Source organism: Pipistrellus kuhlii, unplaced genomic scaffold (genome assembly GCF_014108245.1).
Source record: "Pipistrellus kuhlii isolate mPipKuh1 unplaced genomic scaffold, mPipKuh1.p scaffold_m20_p_7, whole genome shotgun sequence".
Classification (NCBI taxonomy): Eukaryota; Metazoa; Chordata; class Mammalia; order Chiroptera; family Vespertilionidae; genus Pipistrellus; species Pipistrellus kuhlii.
Window position 1 is genome coordinate 5,013,306 of NW_023425573.1, and position 20,048 is coordinate 5,033,353.

At 38.3% G+C, this 20,048-nt stretch overlaps 1 protein-coding gene across 1 annotated transcript in view; it reads right to left on the minus strand.

Moving 5' to 3' along the window:
- CPS1 (carbamoyl-phosphate synthase 1) overlaps positions 1-20,048 on the minus strand; it is a 111,422-nt gene that overhangs the window by 2,604 nt on the left and 88,770 nt on the right. Inside the window, exons 29-36 of the mRNA XM_036420742.2 lie at positions 18,846-18,923; positions 16,287-16,394; positions 15,970-16,059; positions 13,984-14,154; positions 11,559-11,633; positions 8,755-8,853; positions 1,821-1,880; positions 926-1,038 (exon numbers count right to left, since the gene is read on the minus strand). Coding sequence (XP_036276635.1) covers positions 926-1,038; positions 1,821-1,880; positions 8,755-8,853; positions 11,559-11,633; positions 13,984-14,154; positions 15,970-16,059; positions 16,287-16,394; positions 18,846-18,923 — 794 coding nt within the window. The remainder of the gene's footprint in view (positions 1-925; positions 1,039-1,820; positions 1,881-8,754; positions 8,854-11,558; positions 11,634-13,983; positions 14,155-15,969; positions 16,060-16,286; positions 16,395-18,845; positions 18,924-20,048) is intronic.

A 20,048-nucleotide genomic window follows, 5' to 3' on the forward strand; every position in this document is an offset into this window, starting at 1 on the left:
CCCCCTCTCAGGTGATGGTATGAGAATGCAGGTCACCTGATTCTGAGTTAAACCATTTCACATTCTCTTGCTGGGCTGCTACACGCAAAGGAGACATTTAAATGTCAAAGGCATGAAGTAATGCTAATTATTGTTTTACAAAGCTCTAAGCGAGGGCTTATAACACTGGAAGTCTACTAAGATCTGAAAAATTGCCTTTTTATTAATTTGATGATGATTTATAGCTACCTTCTTAGGAGCTCTAACAAATATTATAGTGCTTAGATTTGGCATGATTTAGCCATTCAATGAGGTGTAATATCCCTGAGAATTATCTCATATGTCCCTATGCCACAGAGTTCTGTGTTTATGTAATGGTGTTCTGGAAGGCTCGCACAGCGTGCCAAAATAGTATGTCTTAGAAATCTAGCCTAAGGCATAGTAACCCACATGATCAAAGAATAGCAAACTAAGTAATCCAATGATTGACATTATCATAGCTCTCATCAGAGTCTTCTACCTGTGGCAAGTGCTCAAGTAGTTGACTGAGTCATTGAAGCATAACCTCGGTGAAAGACAGCTGGTCAAACTTGTACTTGACATACACATATATAAATCATATAAGTTTTGACCTCAAAGATAAAGTTCTGTATTGCAGTCTTCATGCCCATGATTCTCATCACTGAGACATCAGTGTCTGTCAAGGAAAGTACCCTGACTGGGAATTATTTTGAAGATGCTTCATATCACTATGTGCACATATGGCATTATGTGTTCATAGTGATCAGCAGAGTTCACAAGAAGAGACTTTACCATCATTCACAAATTCACTCATCTGAAATTGGTTGCCCAAGAGGACTTATAGAAGACTTGCAAGGGGGTAAGATGATATATTCCTATCACACTGGTTCCCAAAGTTGACCCTCTGTCTGTGCCCAGTTCTTACTTTCTGATGGAAGAGAGGCTGGGATTCTGTCCTTCCTGAGACGGCCAGGCCACTGGGGTGGCAGGGACATTGTTGGCATTGAGCCAGTCTGACGTGGCTTCTGTGGCAAAGAGCTGTGGTTGAAATGGAAAAGTCAGTTACTGGATCACAAGGAAGGCTTTCAAAAGGGAAGCAAAGAAGCCTGCTGGGATACATGTGACACTTAAAACATAAAGGAGAAGAAACTGACAAATATGAGAAGCAATGCGATGCCATGACTACAGATTTAGACTCGCTATGCAGAGTCATGGGCACTTTAAATATTTCTGCATTATTTGCCATGATAAAACATTTAATAACTAAGCCAGGCTTTGTGTCAGTGTATTCATAGCAAAGAAGGATTTTTTCTTTATTTTTATTGTTGACACTACTATAGCAAGAAGTTTTGCCTATAAGCGTAGCAGCTGGAAATCCTGACTACATATAAGAACAGATAAATGAAAAAGAGAAAATATATGGAAATGTTTTGGAACTGTGTCCCAATTCTGTGTAAGCTAAACTTTCTAAATTTGTGATAAATGTACTTAAAACTATGAACCAGGAGGTCATGATTTGATTCCCAGTCAGGGCATATGCCTGGGTTGTGGGCTCGATCCCCAGTAGGGGGCATATATAATAGGAGACAGCCAATCAATTACTCATTCTCAGCATTGATATTTCTCTATCTCCCTCTCTGAAATCAATAAAAATACATTTTTTTAAAAATGTTAAAATTAGTCTTTCTAATTATTTGATTCCATTGAAGATATGAAACTATTAAGTTAGAATATATGTGGATTCTCTAAGATGTTTCAATATTTCTTTTGTGGAGAGAGTTCAATGCTGACAGAAAACAACTTGTAAAAAAGGTACATACCTTGAAACCTTCATTGTGCAATTGTTCAGCCACACCAAGGAATCTTGGACGGAATGATTGCTGAAATTAAAGGAATTTAATACAATTCACCTTCTAAATATACATGTTCCTTATTTAGTCATATGTAATGTGGCATTCTCTCATGCTACCATGAGAGATAATGCCATGTGTTGCCAGGTGTTTTCTATTTAAAGACGACAAGTTTTATCCCTTATCCTCCTATAGCGAGTGCCAGTGCTTACCTCTTTTCTAATATGGATAAAATTCTATCCACATTGTCTTATTCTCTGCTTTTTTGCTTTTTACCTTGCCCTCAAATCCCTATATTCCCTATTTAATCCATGTAATCTCTGTCTATAGATGCAGATAGAGCCCAGTTCTGCATGGATCCTATTTCTGATCAAGGAGGACTTAAAGACGCCTGGATTAGGAGCTCACTGCCAAGTCCAAGTCTGCTTTGCTGGATGTTTTGCCTGTTCTAATTGCTGAATTTGAATTCGAACTTTGTCCTGCCCTTCAGTATGGAGGTCCTGTCCTAGCATCATTCACAGCACCCTGCAATAAGTCAATCATTGGGAACTCACTTTTACATTTACTCTAAGGCCGTGGTCGGCAAACTGTGGCTCTCGAGCCACATGCGGCTCTTTGGCCCTTCAAGTGTGGCTCTTCCACAAAACACCACGGCCTGGGTGAGTTTATTTTGAAGAAGTGGTGTTAGAAGTTTAAGTTTAAAACATGGGGTTCTCAAAAGAAATTTCAATCGTTGTACTGTTGATACTTGGCTCTGTTGACTAATGAGTTTGCCAACCACCGCTCTAAGGCAAAGAGTAAAAGAATGGACTCTGGACTCACAAGCTACATTTGAAATCCTGGCTTTACCGTTCATCGTTGCTTAGGAAAACTCGAGTCTTTGAGCTTTCATTTCTTCACTTTTAAGACAGTAATGAGAATAGTACTGTACCTACTTCTTGGAGTTCCATGACAAACGCTGTGACCCTGAGCAACTTACTCAACCGCCCCAGAATGCCCTCTCCCCACCTATTAAATAGATAGAGCAACACTACCTACGTCCTGGGGGCCTTGTAAGTCCTCTAAAGGGAACCAAACTTTAACAGCCCTCTCCCAAAAAAAGCTGTGCCTTTTGGATATTGATTTTAATCTAGTTAGTAAGAAACAAGACTTGCCCTAGCCAGTTTTGCTCAATGGATAGAGCATTGGCCTACGGCCTGAAGGGTCCCAGGTTTGATTCTAGCCAAGGGCACATGCCTGGGTTGTGGGCCTGATCCCTAGTAGGAGGTATGCAGGGGGCAGCCGATCAATGATTCGCTCTCAACATTGATATTTCCATCTCTCTATCCCTTTCCCTTCTTCTCTGAAATCAATACAAATATTGACCTCAGAGCCCCAGCTGGACCCAACTAGTTTCCAGGTCCTGCCTTCCCTGGGTTTCCGCTCATGCATCAGAGTTGCCCAGTCACAACATACCTCATTCCTGTGGCCAAAAGCCAGTGTTTATAAGACAGTGGTCAGGGGAAAGAAAGCAAAGCTAAGTGGCCTACCCAAAGATCAGCCCATGACCTTGAGTTCATTAACATGAGTATACAGTAACAAGCATGCAACAGTATATGTAGTTTAAAACTCCTATTCTGCTGTAAGTGATAGCATTTTGGCTGTTTTTCTTTGTAAAAAGTTTATACATAGATGGCATAATTTGGTTCCTTTGGTAAATGTTTATAATCTATTTATTATATTAGTAATTGTTATGTTACATTAGTAATGGTTGAAAAGATCATGGATATAATTTTACTTCAGAATTTTAGAGAAACTACAAATTATAATAACAAAACATGGCAAAATTCTTGCGCAACTTGGATAACGTCCAGCCCAAAAACCTCCTATTTACTGGCAGAGGCTTTCTGAGAACAGATCTAAATCCTGAGAAAAGACCCCAAAGACTGTGTTCAAAAACAGAATTCTTTCAGATTCCGGCCCTCTTACTCCCAGAAAGGCAGTTTTATGACAGGAAAGTATCAGCAAATAGAAAAGATAAATGCAACTGGATGAATCTCAGCTAAGGCAGGCGCAGGGTTATTCATGATAGCCTAGAACACAAATTGTAACCATGCCCAGAAAAGTAGCTTTCCACTTCTGCTTAGGACCAAAGAACAAGAAACGGGCTTAGCTGTAAGAAGCTCATCGCTAGACATAAAAAATAAAATAAAAAAGTATAAAATCAGAGAGTAACTCGGTGTTAGGGCAATTCAATGAGCTATGTGGCAGTCACTTTAAGAACAGGTTAGCCGAAAAATAGGACTCATTTGTTCACATTTGATTCTGCTCGGAAAGCAAGGGACTGAATTAGATGGCATTTTAGGTTTTCTTCGTGTTCAAAGTTCCTTGAAATACAGCACATATACATGAAATATTCTAAATATTCTGAATTTTGGAACATCACATGTGTGTAACACAGAACAGACTTAAGTAAGCACCAAAGTACTTTGAAAGGCACACCATAAAGGCATCCATCAAACACCTATTGCTAATTAATAGATTAACCATGAACTGAAACAAACTCTTCTCAATCTCTCCAATTTTCCTCTAGCAAAAAGTCACTGATAATATGTGGTCAATGTGCTAATATAATGTTGAAATAGTTTCCTAAAATACCATTTCTTAAGTACAGTGGTTCCAAAACTATGGCCCCTGGGAAATCAGCTTGACCTGAGAATTTGTTTAAAACCTGAAACTTTCTGCCCCACCCCAGATCTATAGATGGATCCCAGTAATCTGCATTTCAGTGAGCCCTCCTGGTGATTCCGAGACACACTGGAGTCTAGAAGTAGGAGGGAATAGGAGACAGGAGGGCCATCTTCCTCTCATTTTATCATTTGAGGTGAAGGTGCTCTAACCTTGGCCAAAGACACAGTAAAAAATGCTGAGGGAGGAGAGCTAGGATGTAATATGTTTCTTCTCCATTTTAAAGTCAAATAAGTCAGCTGTTCCTCTCAGGCCTGCAGACACCAGTCAGAACCCGGAAAAGATAAATGCTCTACATGGTAGTATTGGCAGCTCCCAGCCAGGAAACCACTCTGCCTCCCAGTCCGGGGTGTTGGCTTTCATAGCCACATTACACAGTTCTATCCAGTGTGTATTGAACACTTGTGACACATAAAACAGCCTCTCTACAAGAAGAAATTACAGCTGTCAGCTTGCATCTGAGCAGCCCCAGAGTTAATAGCTGATAGGAAATATCTGGGTAAGAAACCATTTGTAACCAGAGGTGAGAAGTGCAGGCTGATTTATTGCCTGGAACATGTTTATAAAATAAAATTTAAAAAAAGCCTTTATCCATTTATATCTATTTCCCCTAATTATCATTTCCCTATTACTCCAACTTCTGCCCTCGGAACAGAAAAGCCAAGCTAATACTGTGCGATGCCTGTGGACTCTACGGGGGTGTCTGGGCTGACAACTCTACGGCTGCTCCTAATGATTCTGTATTGAAGATAAAAGGTTATTCAAGTCGCTCTGAGTCGTCTCTTTCAAATAAAACGCTTGCTTTGTGCGCAATGCCGAAGTGCAGCTGTCCAGATGGCACTCGCCTCTCGGCAAGCATCGCTGAATGGCCCAATCAGAGGGGAACAAACAACGGGAGCTCTTGATCTCCTCTAGAGTGAATCGTTTTTTCGTTAAAGGGTGTTCCAGAAAACTTCAAAACCAGGCAGATGGCCTGCTCGTAGCAACTAGAAATAAGCCCTGATGGGATGAAAGGAAGCTGGAAACCCTACAAGGGAATCCAAGATGATTCTGTTCCCATATAAATCTGCGTTGTGCGTTTCCATGCCTATAGAAAGCCTCTCGGTAGACAGTGTGTGTAGTAGTTAAGTTGACAAGGATCCCTTGACAAAATCTAAATCCTGATATTTTCCAAAGCCCTAGTCACACCAGGTTGATGTTATAAATATTTCAAACTTCCTAGGTCATTTGACTCAGAGGATTTAACCTTGGACACACAGAGATACAGAGAGCCTGTGTGTATAAAGGATTGTTGGGGGGGAGAGGGGAAAGAAGGAAAATTTAAAAGAAAATGTTAAGAAGACTGCAGTAACTCCAATGAGTGTATGCATGTCCTCCTCCCCAAACTATTTACTAAGTGTTTTGAAGCGGCTGATATTCACGAGTAATAATTACTATTTAAAATCTATACTAAACCACCAACAATAAGAAAAATGCTTCCCGGCTCAGAGTCCCTCTTACCTCTTCTCCATAGTTCTCTTTCCCCCTGATTTTATCTGATAGCCTATTATAAAATGTTGATAATACATTAAAGTATCTTCAATTAAACTGTTCTACTCATAACAGACAGGTGGGTCCAGGTGAGGAGATGAAGAGAAAAGAAGACCTTTGTCTCAGATAAACAGGGTAGATATTGACCATCCTCCCCATTTATACATGAAGGAATGATGGAGCGAATTAACTGTGAGTGATGTCCACATCCATGCTAAATCAATGATTGTCTTAAGAAACCCAAATGCAGTTGTGGACTCTCTTTCTTAGAGCTTCATGTGTGACTCACCTAAATTCCTTCCCTTGTTTTTACTGGCCCTAACCCTCATTTCTATATTTCAGATCCTTTTAAGTTTTGATTATATAGCACAGTTGCTATGAAGTTTGGGTAAAAAGTTTGATTAGATTTGGTTCCGTTCTAGCCAAGAAATGCCCGGTGACTTTTATGGATAGTAACTCTCTAGCTAAAATATCCTGTCATATTGTTGTGTTAAATTTATGACTCCATATTTTTTAAATCACTGTAAGTGAAAGTCTGTCACATGATAATGGTGAGTCTATGCATTAATTGATGGTGATGGTAGTTTTCCTTGCCTCCCATATAAAGCAGGTCAGGATTCTTATATATCTCTGAAGGCTTATAGTCATGCTGATCAAATTTAGCACAGCTGCGAATATTTTATTATATATTTCTTCAAATATTTCCTTTGTGTCTTTGTAATTAAAATACGTATATATTTAAATCTCTAACAGTATGTACTCATGCACAGGGAGAAAGTTCTTTGCAATAACTCATGTAGCTACTGAAACATTTATTTCATTTAAAAAATAAAAAATAAAGAGTACATGAAAAGGTAGAAGCTCAATAGACAGAATCCCTTGTTGAAGGAAACTCTTTTTCTCCAACCGTCTCCCCGCCCCCGCCGCTTTTTTTCTCCTCAAAAGCAGAAGTTCTAGTCACTGATGCCAACATTACACAAATACTTCATAGGGATCAAATTAATTTTTGCTTCACATTTCCCTGCAGCCCTGGAACCAAACAAGGCACAATTTTACACATCACTGCCTTTTTAAACTGGTATTTTAAAATGTTACCACTAGATGATTAGTTGAGGAGATGGGGATTAAGGGCATGGTCTTCCTCTGACTGCCCCCAGGTCTCACATTAAACTTTAAGCCGTAACTGGAAGTTGGGCAAAAACTCTCAGCTTGCAACTTAATAATACTTAATACCCCTTTATAATGGAATGATTCTCTCTTACGGGGTGATGTGTCTCTAAACTGTCATTAAGATTTGCAATAGCAAGTCATCTTGTTAGTCTCTGCTCTGACTGTTCACCTTCACCCTGGTGGCACCTTTATAAAGCAAAAATCCCGTTACTTTTTGCAGAAACTTCTCCAACACCACTGCCCATCCAGTCTCCAGGGTCTAATTTGCATATATTAAGACACCCTAACGAGATGGCATGTATAATAATCACCCACTGGCTTGAGGATACCTGGTCCTGTTCTAATTATATTTTAATGATTTTTATGTAACCATGCATGGTTTGAGATTATTAAAAGTCCAGCAGGGGTGATATATAAGACCAGCTATTGTTTGCAAAGGATCCAAGAATTACTACTCTCCAAAGAAAGTGAATGACCCTTTGGAAGCATCTAGTATCTTTCAGGAAATTTATAAACAGAACAGGTTTTACCTTCTTGCAATAATTATTCCAAGCAGTGGTAACAGAAGTTTCCTGACTACCATTTTGCACTAAGATTGATACTTGGCCTAGAATAATAAACCAATAAGGCCCTTTTCATTATATGAAGCTATTCACTTATAATGATGGCACCCTGCTTTGACTTACAAGGCTTACCAAATAATAATATTTGAAGAACTGCCATGGTATTCTGTGTGAAATGCTGATTTTCTTAAGCCCATTAAGTTGCTGCCCTTTAAAAACTTACAATCAATCATGGAGAGCTGGGCTGAAATTTTTTCTCAAAAAAATTCCCATCTTCTTCAACTTTGCATTTTTGACATTTAGTGGAAATTGAAATGTGAATGAATGAGTGTAAGAAAGGAGGGAATAGAGGTCAAGACGAGGATGAGAGACCAGAGAGAGGTATCTACCAGACTGTGGCAAATATTAGGTGGCTGAGGATTATGATTAAAAGTAATTGCTTTAGATAGGAGAATGGATATTGTAGATGTAGATGAGCTGGAAAAGAAGAAAGTTAAGAGACCAAAGACACAGACATAGAAAGAGAAAGAAGAGGTAAGACCCAACCTTTCAGAACACCCATGTTGAGGAGGACAACTAAGAATAAAACATACAGAGAAGATATAACCAAAGAATGAAGGAGATACCTTTCAAAGACACCCTAAATTCCTTTCAGAACAATCACCCTTTCCCTGGAGACTTTTTCCTCTGTCTTTTTTTATTTACCCACTTATTTGTACTGGCCACTGCAGCGTAAAAGGAAAAAAATCAGGGAACATATAGAGGAAAAAAAAAGACCATTCTCTCTATAAGTTACTGTTTTCTTTAGAGGGAATTCAAACTCACCCCCCTCTTCGATATCATAATTAAGGACCCCTCCCCCAGACATTCCCAGCAGGTGCCCACTGGCATGCACACAACCGCACACCGCCTACCTGGATTCCAATCAAGATGCCTTTCTGCGGTATCTTAAACCCTGTGGAAAGCATGGCCTTCAGGAAAGCTGTGTGGATACCTTCACCGAAGCAAGCAACCTGTTTAGAATAAATGAAAAAGATAAAATAAAAGGAAGCAAATAGTCAACCACCTTTACCGAAAAACAGCCACAAATGGAAAGCACTTTCCTCACAGACACCTTTGCCAGGTTTTATTAAATTGCCCGTGCAATTTAAATTCAGGGATGAAAAAGCTGGCCAGGGCAGATGTATCTTATGTTTTTAATTAAGCATAATGAATGAATAAGCAATTCTTTCTCTATCCAACAGCACTCCATGGAACAGCCTAACTGGATTCTACTGAGAATTATTTGGATACAAATCACAGCTTCTGGTCCATAATGCGGTGAGTTACCAAATGTTAAGTTGACATAATGTTTAAATAACAGTGTATGTTGTGTATGCTATGCAACAGTGCGTGAATTCACAGGTCAGTAGCACAAATGTATAACTGCTGATCAATCCTTCAGGGATCCTTTCACACAGCATATGAGAAAGCCTTCTGAGCCATTCAATAAGTCCATGAAAACCTCAAAGGAGTTTTTTTTTTTTATATAATTTCCATAAAATGAATATACATACCATACTGCTAGCCCTGAATCCTGCAGCCATAAGTAAAAAAACAATTCCAAACTAACAGATAATGTTACGATATAGAGAGGCTTCATCTACCATAATTGTGCCACAATATAACTATGTCACCCGGCCAGCATAACTATAGAACAAGTGGTCTATGTGGAATAAATGGCCATCTTGTTTGTTTGTGGATGGGTGCAGACTCTGCCATGCACATCATCATTTGGCACAGGTACAGAAACACCATTATAGTAAATAACACTGATGGCTAAATTCATTCTTTAAGCAAATGACTCCTTTGCTATGAAAGAAAGTTCTCAAATCACGTTGACCTTCTGTTGACCACCAATATGCAGGGTGGGACAGAAGTAGATTTACAGTTGCAGGTACATGAAACACAGAGCTTATTCTTGCGTTATTATTTATTAACCATTGTATTATTTTCCATATGAACAACTGTAAGCCTACTTTTGCCCCACTCTGTATAGTACTCCCCAGTGAACATTTTCTTTGGTCAAGTTCTGGCCAAATGGGACCTAAGTTAATGGTACCCAAATTCTAATGCAAGAATCTGGGCCATCCCCTCATAAGTGCATATAAGGACAACAGCACACAGGAGGTTTCAGCAGTTTTCTACAGAAAAACATATGAAATGGTCAGATATTCAAGTAAAGATTAGGACTGATAGCCTTACCTCACCACAAGGAAAATAAAACACCTTACCTAGATCAGGAGCTAAAGGTTCCTTCCACCCCTCATAAAGCCATTTGAACATTGAAAATGTCTTTTTGAAACATAATTGACATTGCACTAAGCTAGAATTATTATTCTAATTTTGCTTATATAATAGATCTTGTAACATCAGACTTAGTGACACTTGGAAATATGACTCTAATAATGGAAGAAGAATTGTCTTTTTATATTTTTGAAACAGATATTACAAACGGAGAGCCTAATTTCTAATTTTTTCATATTTCCATAATTCAGCAACACCAATAATGTACGTCTGGAGGCAGAACGGACTTTGGCACTGAAAATGGGTTTGCCACACTAGAGCAAATGGCATGAAGGAAAACATTCTCTCCCTGATCTGAACTCTGGGCCAGCTGAAAATAGCCCCTCTACTGAGTGACCATGGGATCAAGATAAACCCAAAGAGAGCCTCCTTCAGTGACCGGAAATGGAATGGAGGCCCCTTCCTTTAATGTTAGGTTGTCTCACCTATTAAATTAGAAGAAGCAGCCAAGGAGCTAAGAGAATGCAGTCATCAATCTACATACAAACAAGATAGCCATTTATTCCTCACTGCCTGCCTTCCAGTCTCACATGGCTCCTCATTGCAGACCTCGCTCAAAACCAGGCAACCATATAAAACATCCCGTATTTGTTGCAATTAAACGTTTCCCCTTTCAGGTTTTCCTCAATACCAAGAGGAAACAGTGATGCCTCACACTCTGCTGTTGACAGTCCTATGTGCATGGATGAGAATGTGAAGGTTGTATCTGGTGAGTCTGTCAAGGGCTAGGTGATTCATAAAACGTCCTGACACTGACATGTAGGGAACTTTCTAGAATCTGACAGCTCTCTACAAGAAACACATTTCACATTCTTGAAGAAACCTTCAGCTGACAGAGTCCCAACACAAGTGAAGAGGGACATCCAGTGGCCACTCCCATTATAGTTTTTAGGTAAGACCCAAGAGGTTAAAGTGGCTTTGAAAGTCATTCTGAAGTTTTGCATATATTTGCATGTTGCACAATATTTAGGACCATGATCTTTCAGATGATGCATATCTATCAATATTTTACATTTTGTTAGTAAAAATCCACTGATCTAATGTGGGGGGAGGCGGTGTAGGGGTTCAGAGAGACCTGAAAATCTTAAAATGAAAAGAAGTAGAAGATGTTTGGAAGCTATTCTCAATGTGTAATGTGGAAACCGATTAGAAATACATGTATTATATTCACATGTTGATTTTAGAATCTGGTCCCCAAAAGTAAAAGATTTTTCTTTAGCTCAAAATTCTTAAGCCCCTTTCAGACATATTCTAATAGCAGAAGTTTGTGTCCCTATTACGGTTTATTAACTTACTTTACCATATTCAGACCAGAAAGCCATATATTTCAAAGCAGACTTAATGAAAGCGTTTGTTAATCATTACTGGTTACCTCTCCAGTGGAAGCCATCTCACATCTCAAAATGGGGTCAGCGTCCCTCAGCCGGGGCCAGGAAAACATTGGAGCCTGTCAGAAATAACAGGGAGGAAAAGGCACGTGAGAAATGCTTAAAAGGACTAAGAGAGAAAAAATATATTCAGTGAATCATCTCTCACACAATTCTCTTAGGCTATGGTAGACATGTAAAAAGAATCTCTTTGGTCCAAGCATCTGACTTGAAAAATGGCTTTAAAACTCTGTTCCAAGAATTTCCTGAGCTCTTAGCCAAAAACTTGGGTTAAATAGTCACAAATTATTTCTGTAAATAGGGCCCCTGTGACCAGTCTAAGCCAGTGTCTCTAATCTGGCCTACACAGAGTCTTACTGGAGTGATTTCAAACAAAGTCTATTGGGCATTGGTCTACCCAAATACAGAGTTCAAACACATTTTTTTTCTTGGTTGGCTTTTGAAACATTCTTCTTCTTGTTTTGATCATTTGAACTTGCAACAAGCCACCTTGCCAGAAATGTCTGTCTGTAAGCTGACTTCTGAGATATTAAACTGTTGTTGACACCTCTTAAAAAGCTTTGAAAAACATTCTGCCTGGAAACACTTTCGCTCAGAACTTTCATATGAACTAGAACATAGACGGGAGTGCTGCCTTTTCATTCATTTTTATCAGCGCAACTCACAAAGAACTGAATTCTTACTTCTTGCATATATCCATTTATCTAGTCTAGACTATTTCTCCTTAGATTCGGGCACCCTTTGAGTTGTCATGGGAATTCTAGCTTGGAGTCATTTTACTGAGTCATCTTAGTCAATGTATCATACATTCCTGCCCTCCAGCTTTTCAATACCCTCATCTACTGATGTCTACCTACCTATCCAGGGCTATATTAAGATTGACTATAAATAAATTTTTTGAAAAAAGTAGATTCATATACAATAATAACTAGGAAAGAAGTAAACTAAAAGGTACAGTCCGTTTTGAAAATGCTTATCTACACATCAGTATTATTTTAATGGGAAATTATTTCATATACATGTATTCATGTGTATACATATTCCTATGTTTATGAATAAAGAAACATGAATTTAAAATTTATATAGAATCTTCAGTGGGAAATATTTTTCAGGACCTTGTTGGTCTCAACATAATTTAAACACACGGTGTGTGTGTGTGTGTGTAGCCTTGAAAGCTTTTATGATTTAATGATTTATGTTTTATCATAGTCTCCAGGTTTAAAATGCTACCATTCCCCAACTTAAAAAGTGACATTCTATTTCAGTGCACTATAAAATCCAAGGCATCCTAAATTATTAAGTTAAGTAACATTAATAAATATTTGTTATTTATAGCTTCAATGTAAGGCTTCCACTGTGAAAGTCAGAAGTCAGAGTCTCCACTGTAACACAGTGGTTGAGTTCACTAGTACATGTAGAAATAGAAGTTTTTGGAAGACACCTAAAACATGTCACATAAATATGTCACAATAAAAATTAATTTAATGTGCGCTTCACAAAAAAATTCACATATGTTTATATAATATCTCACTAATCCTCATGCCTATTCATTAAAGTAGTTAAAATCACAATTATAAATGCTCTGGGCATGGATACCGGGAGGCAGCTAGCAAAGCACAATGTCTTCCTTACGAGTTATCACTAGAAATATACATTTAGCCCAGCGGGTGTGGCTCAGTGACCTATGAACCAGGAGTTACCTATAATGCAGGAGGTAGCCAATCAAAGATTCTCTCTCTTCCCCTCTGAAATCAATAAAAAAAATATTTTTAAAACATGAGACATACTTATATATGAAATTAGTGAACAACCCTTAAATTTTCTTGGTCACTCTTCATAAAAGTGCTAGCAACTTCGTCACTCTCACAGTGCCACTGTTACCAGTAACCACTATCTCAACTTTCCAAGTGGGAAAACTGTACCATTAAAGAAAGGAGAAACTAAGCAACAGTGACCAAGGTGGTGAGAATTTAACCAACACTATAGGAGAAAGAATGTTACTAGATTCCTGCCTTCTTGAAATCTTGGCACAATTCAAATGTGGCTCAGTTCAAGCCTCATCCTAACACTATATATCCATGATTTCTGTTTACCAACTAAACTGGCACTATCATGCATCACTTCTTAAATACAGTCTATAATTCACTCACCTGGTCAGTTTTGACTCAGTTCTAAATGGTTTTTAAATTATTTTGAAATGCACAGCGGTTTACATAAAGTTGGCTATAGTGCATCTTCCTTACATATTCAAAGGAAGTATCATTAACTTTCCGGTCCAGCATGTTAGTGAGAAGGTTCATAAAATATCATGAAAACTTTGGATGAAAACTTGTTTCTTTGGATGAAAACTTGTTCCTTAAATTTCCTTGGTACTTACAAAAATGACTAATACATTTTTTCAACTGTTACCTTAATTCCAACATAGTCAGAAGGAATGATGGGATGCTCCAATGTTGGAAGAGGTGTTTCATCAATGCTCTCTCCAATCATCACTTTGGTGGCCACATCAATGAAGTCTACCCCAAGGGTCTTGGAAACAAATGGGAAGGATCGAGAAGCTCTCAGGTTACACTCAATCACCTGCAGAGATAACAAAATTCAAAAGAAGACAAAGGATAGTGAGAGCTAATAGCAACAACAGTAATAGTCTCCCCACCAATTGGGTTCCAACTCTTCCTGACTGGGGACCAGCCCTGGTTTTGCCAACTTCTTCCTTTACTCCTGCTGCTTTCACTTTCCTAATTGGTTTTCTTTCAATTAATCACTTTAACTCTGACTTTCTTTCCCTTTTCCAAAGTTCCATTGCCCTGCATTGCTGACAGATTGATGTCAATGCAAGCTTAGATAATCCCACATCCCTACTGAAAGCTGTCTGGATTTTCACTGGCCATCAGATTAAGGTGGAGTCCTTGAAGGCCTTTTACCCTCCTGTCTCAGTATGCCCCTCTGACTTAGCTTGTACCACTTTCATGGCCCCAATCTTACTTTCCAGTTTACCTTGCACTATTTCCCTAGAAAAAAATGGTCTTGCTGCACTGAACTAGTCAGTATCTCCTAAAATGTGCCAAATTTTCTCCTAGATGTTCTATGGGTAATGTTCTAACTTCCTTCTAGATGTTCTAACTTCCTTCTGGCCATTCTTTAAGATAGAACTCAAAATACAAAATCTTCCTTGAAATATTTTATAATCCACTTCAAACCAAACAAGACAAATGACACTCAAATACATGTTCATGCTCATACGTGTGTGTGCACACTTGTGCACATGCAAACACATGCATACCAGTAGATATGCTCTCTCTGTTCTATGATGCCAGTACCATTTCATTTGTTCTTTCTTTTTGCACACCCTTCTAGCAGCAATTGTACTCTAACTTATATTATGGTTTCCTTTTTTAAAACATATATTTTTTATTGACTTCAGAGAGGAAGAAAGAGAGAGAGAGAAATATCAACAATGAGAGAGAATCATTGACCGGCTGCCTTCTACTCACCCTATACTGAGGATCAAGCCCACAACCTGGCCATGTGCCCTGACCAGGAATCAAATCGTGAGCTCCCAGCTCAAACACTGAGCCTTGTCAGCCAGGCTGGTTTTCTACAAATTCATCTTCTTCCTAGCCCTCCTTAAGTTAAAGATATTTGGGAGCAGAGACTGTGTTTTATAAATTTTTGTAACCACCATAGGACTTTGCATAGCAGATGCTGAATCAGTATTGGTTACAGTTTGATAAAATGAAATAGACAACATTGATTAAAACTAACCTAGTTGATTTAACATTTTTGATATTTTGGTAAATGGTATAAAAAACAGCTTCCTTTTTTTTGGAAAAGAGTAAAGCAACACTTCAGGGCATGTAATTTATGACTGTTATACATACTCAAATTACTTTATGGTAGTCACTGTATCCATCTATGCCAGTGGTTGGCAAATTCATTAGTCAACAGAGCCAAATATCAACAGTACAACGATTGAAATTTCTTTTGAGAGCCAAATTTTTTAAACTTAAACTATATAGGTAGGTACATTGTTATTAACTTAATTAGGGTAATCCTAAGCTTGCCTTTGCTAAAAACTCAAGGGGCCAAAGAGCCACATGTGGCTCTCAAGCTGCCGTTTGCCGACCACTGATATATACTATACTGTAGGTGATCTTTCCAATGGATCAGAGTGCTTTCCAAAGCTGTGACTGACACATCAATGCCACCAAGAGCCTGTGCTTTCAAACTAGGCGGGCATTATACACTGTGAACATCCTATATCCGGTTACTAACAGTGGCAGGTGGTCTCTCTTGCTCTGTGGTTGTGTCCACAGGGAAGATTGCTAGAAGGACACAAACCAAGAACATCTATCACAGCTGTACTCCCCTCTCAAATGCTTTGGCATTTCTTACCAAGACATCATTTCCTTTGACAAGAAACTGGACGTTGAATGGGCCAGAGATGGCAAAAGCCTTTGCAATCTTTCGGGTAGCATCCTTCACCTAAATCAAAAGGACAATAATGAAGTGTTAAGAGATCTTAGATAAATTCCCAAAAAGAAAGTTACAGATCCTTAAATTTGCATTTCTTTAATTTCTCTTTATAGACAGCTACATTTCCAACAACAACAACAACAATAATAATAACAATAACAACAATAATACAGTAGTAGCCACCATTAGGCTTCTTTTGACAAAATAATAATATGTGCTAAATATTCACACCAGACCTTTTCAATGGCTCCTTGGCTGATGGTTTGCGTGGGCAGCATCAGAGTCGCGTCTCCTGAGTGGACACCAGCATCCTCCACGTGTTCAGACATGGCATGGGAGATGACCTGGCCAGGAGAAGAGTTTGGTAAGAGTTGTCAGGCACCTACTTCAATGAAGCTTCTGCCTTGCCCACCCCTGTGGTTCTGAAAGATGCCTGGAGCATTGACGGGTGTCTTTGCCAAGTCCCTGGCGAGCAGAGGAGAAGGAGCTGCGTACATAGACTTGTCAAGCCTCCCCGTGCAATGACAAATAGCTTCTGGGGAGGCTGAGCGTAGTGGAGAGCTTACCTCCCTCTCCCGTTGATTGGAATGGGTATAAATAATAGGGAAAGAGGACAACTAAACCAGCTCATATTGATGTTTTAAGAACAGATAGGAAACGAAAGCATTTGGGAGGCACAAGAGATATCTTTATCTCTTCCTTCCAGGTTAGGTTTTAGACACTGAAAATGAAAAGGAGATGGGAGAGATCAATATCCAGCTAGGTAAATGTCATAACAGGTGAACCAGAGAGAACACTTCAGGTATAAAGATCAAGAGATCTCTAAACTGAAATTTGAGAGAGGAAGGAAGTTAAAGGACAATATTATTGTCCCCTTTATAGGTGAGTAAACTAAGGTAATATAAGAATAAAATACTTCAAGTACATGTGACTACTATGGGGCCAAGTCAGGACTCTGAACTTTAATCTGTCGGAGTCTAATATTTATGGCCCCAATCACTGTAACCGGAATGTTAATAATATGTGTCTTTGGCAAACGATAAAGCTTAGATTCCCGGAGAATAATTGGGTGACTGTAAAAGACTTAAGCTATAGCTACAATTTGCTTATCATATTTATAGATGACTTAAAGCACAGTGACATCTGAGTCTCAGTCCTGCTATCATTTACAGTTCTGTGACCTGGGCAAGATCTGATAAGATGGGAATAGCAGCAGTGTCTGTCTCAAAGAATGTTTGTGAGGATGAAAGAGAAGACATATTCAGTGTCTGGCATGATATTTAGTGCATAGCAAGCACTTAATTTTTTACAGTGTCCAGAAATGAGGAGGCAATAGACCAAATGAACTTTATAAATATTATATATCCTAAGCACTGCGTCCATTTCTGAATGTGACTCGTTAAAATAATCTGAATAACTTGGAAACTTTCCAAAAGAGGTGGGCCAGGATGATGAGGATTGGTCCATGTCTGAGAAAAGCTTAGGGCAAGAGCTTATCTTGCAACTTGGAGCCGAATCAGAACAACAGAACAACTTTACCAGCACAAAATTGAACAAGAATATGAATTTTTCTAAGCCAGTCTTATATCCCCCACTTCTGCACTGGTACGACTACATTCCTCTTATTTCATAACTCATTCTCAAATATTTAAACTATTAGAAAAGTATAATAGTTAACTATTATTAAAACTATTAGAAAATTTAAACTATTAGAAAAGTAGAAAGACTTTTTTTAAACATATGCTCTATAATTCTGAAGGTCAGGAAGTCAGGGAGAAAAATTATAGGAAAGTACATCTTAGTTTGAAGAAGGAATATGTGAGATATAGAAAAAAAGACCTCAAAACAAAACATTATAACCTGAATGCGGTAAAAAAAAAAAAAAAAAAAAAAAAAGTTCATCTTTGGAGATTGTGGGGTTAAAATAAATATTCCTAAGGATGCTTCCATTTAAATTATATGATTCTGTGGTAAGAAGTCATCATTATTGTATAGATTTTTTTTTCCAAAAAAAATCACAAAAACACCTCATTTTGAACTGTTAACTTAGAAGACAAAAATAATTTGACATCCTCAATAGTGTTTTGTGGCCTCTGCACAGTAGAAGACAAAGGCTGATCTTTAATATTTCCTTAAAGGAAATAAAAGGACATGGACTTCTTAAATTACATAACTTTCTATATTGCCAGATAAATCATAAGTTCCTGACTACACAACTAGCAAACTGAAGGAACACATTCTTCACATTTTTGTTTCTCCCTGAAGTTGGATGCTTTCATTGCATTAGCAATATGAGACGTGATATGTAAGCCAATTTTATGTTATTATCATTATCCACACTACTGTTTGGTTTTGCCTTTATCAACTCATTAAAAAGGGGGTAGATGGAAAATCCAGAGAGAAGAAAAACTAAGGATTCAATTAGGAACTTCTGAAAGAAAAGCATTGGATGTTTTTATAATATCCACTGGAACATAAAAGGAAACTCAAACAAAAGAAAATGAGAGCGAAAAAATCTATTCAAAAAGAATGTTGAGTACCAGATGATAATTAATTTTGAATATCATCAAAGAGAAATTCTAACAGTATGAGACATAGGAAATGTGATACCCATGAACACCAACAGAGCTGTCAGTGAATTTGAAAATTATTGCGACTGAGAAGCTTGTCCATTATTATTAAAGACCTGTTTTGTATAAATCATAAATTCTGATCTGTGTTATGTTTCAAAACTGCCAAGAAAAATATTATTTGATGGGAAAACAGGGATGGGGAGACAGGGATCAAGTACTTACTCTTCCTTCTTTGCCAACAGCATCCATTTCAACTTCCCGGGCCCCCTCAATAAATTTCGTCAGCACCACTGGGTGTTCCTGTCACCAGGGAGAACGGGAGGGCAGAACTGTTAGCTGAAATTATCTGTGTATTGTCAGGTAAGCGGTGTACCTTCAGCAAATACCAGGGCAATACTTGCAAAAAACTTACTGCTAGCACACTACACAAGCACATGAGCCAACTTGTTTTGTAAGAACAGGCAATTCTCTGTTTACAGCGAGACAGAGGCTGCTTCCCAAGTTTAAGGACTCAGTGAACCGAACATGAGGTTTGAAATTTCAAATATAGACTTCTAGGTGAGTTAGGAAAAAGAGGGCACTAAAGAGAGGGCATCATGGGGTTCCTTTTCTGTTTCCAGAGTTGCAGGTAACTTATGAAATAAAATCTGTATTTTATTAATAATGATATGTCATTGTTGTTTCAGGTTCTTTCTGTCTTCCTACACTTATCTTTTTCGCCATGCTCGGCATCTTAGCCATAGAGTAAACGTTTGATCAGTTTCTAGAAACTTCATGCTTTTCCTCAGATTTCAGGTCTTTACAATGCTGTTCTTTCTTCCTTCTTACACCCACGATGTAAATCTTTTAATTACGAATCAACCAGTTTAAATCCATCTAAAAATCTCTTCTTCGGGAACTGGAACCCAATACTTATATACTATACCTCAGCATCATGTATCTTTTTCTACTGTAATGCTCATCATATTTGTGTTTAATTATAATTTTCTGATGTCTCTAGCAAAGAGAGACCTCCATGTGAACAGAGGCTGACCTATCTTTTGATGAGTATAACCCCTGTTACTGAGAACAATACCATTACATAGCAGGTGCTAAATATGAATACATTCATAAATAGATGAGTGACTGATTGGAGGGGGGGGGGTAGTTTACTCTAAAGTCCCTGCATTGAGTATTGAGTGTACAAGATTCTGCTATAGTTTGATCAGGAGACTTGCAACGGAAAGTACTCAGTCAGGTTATTTCTATTTAACATATTGGTCCTGTAAGCATTCTATTTATACGCTAGCAGGAATATATATGTTAGACTTTTTAAACAGTCTAACAAATAGAAGCCCTATGAGATCCAATGTTCAGGCAAAAAAAAAAAGGGGGGGGGGATCCCTGCCTCCTCACTCACATGAGACCGGCTGACCTAGCTGCTGG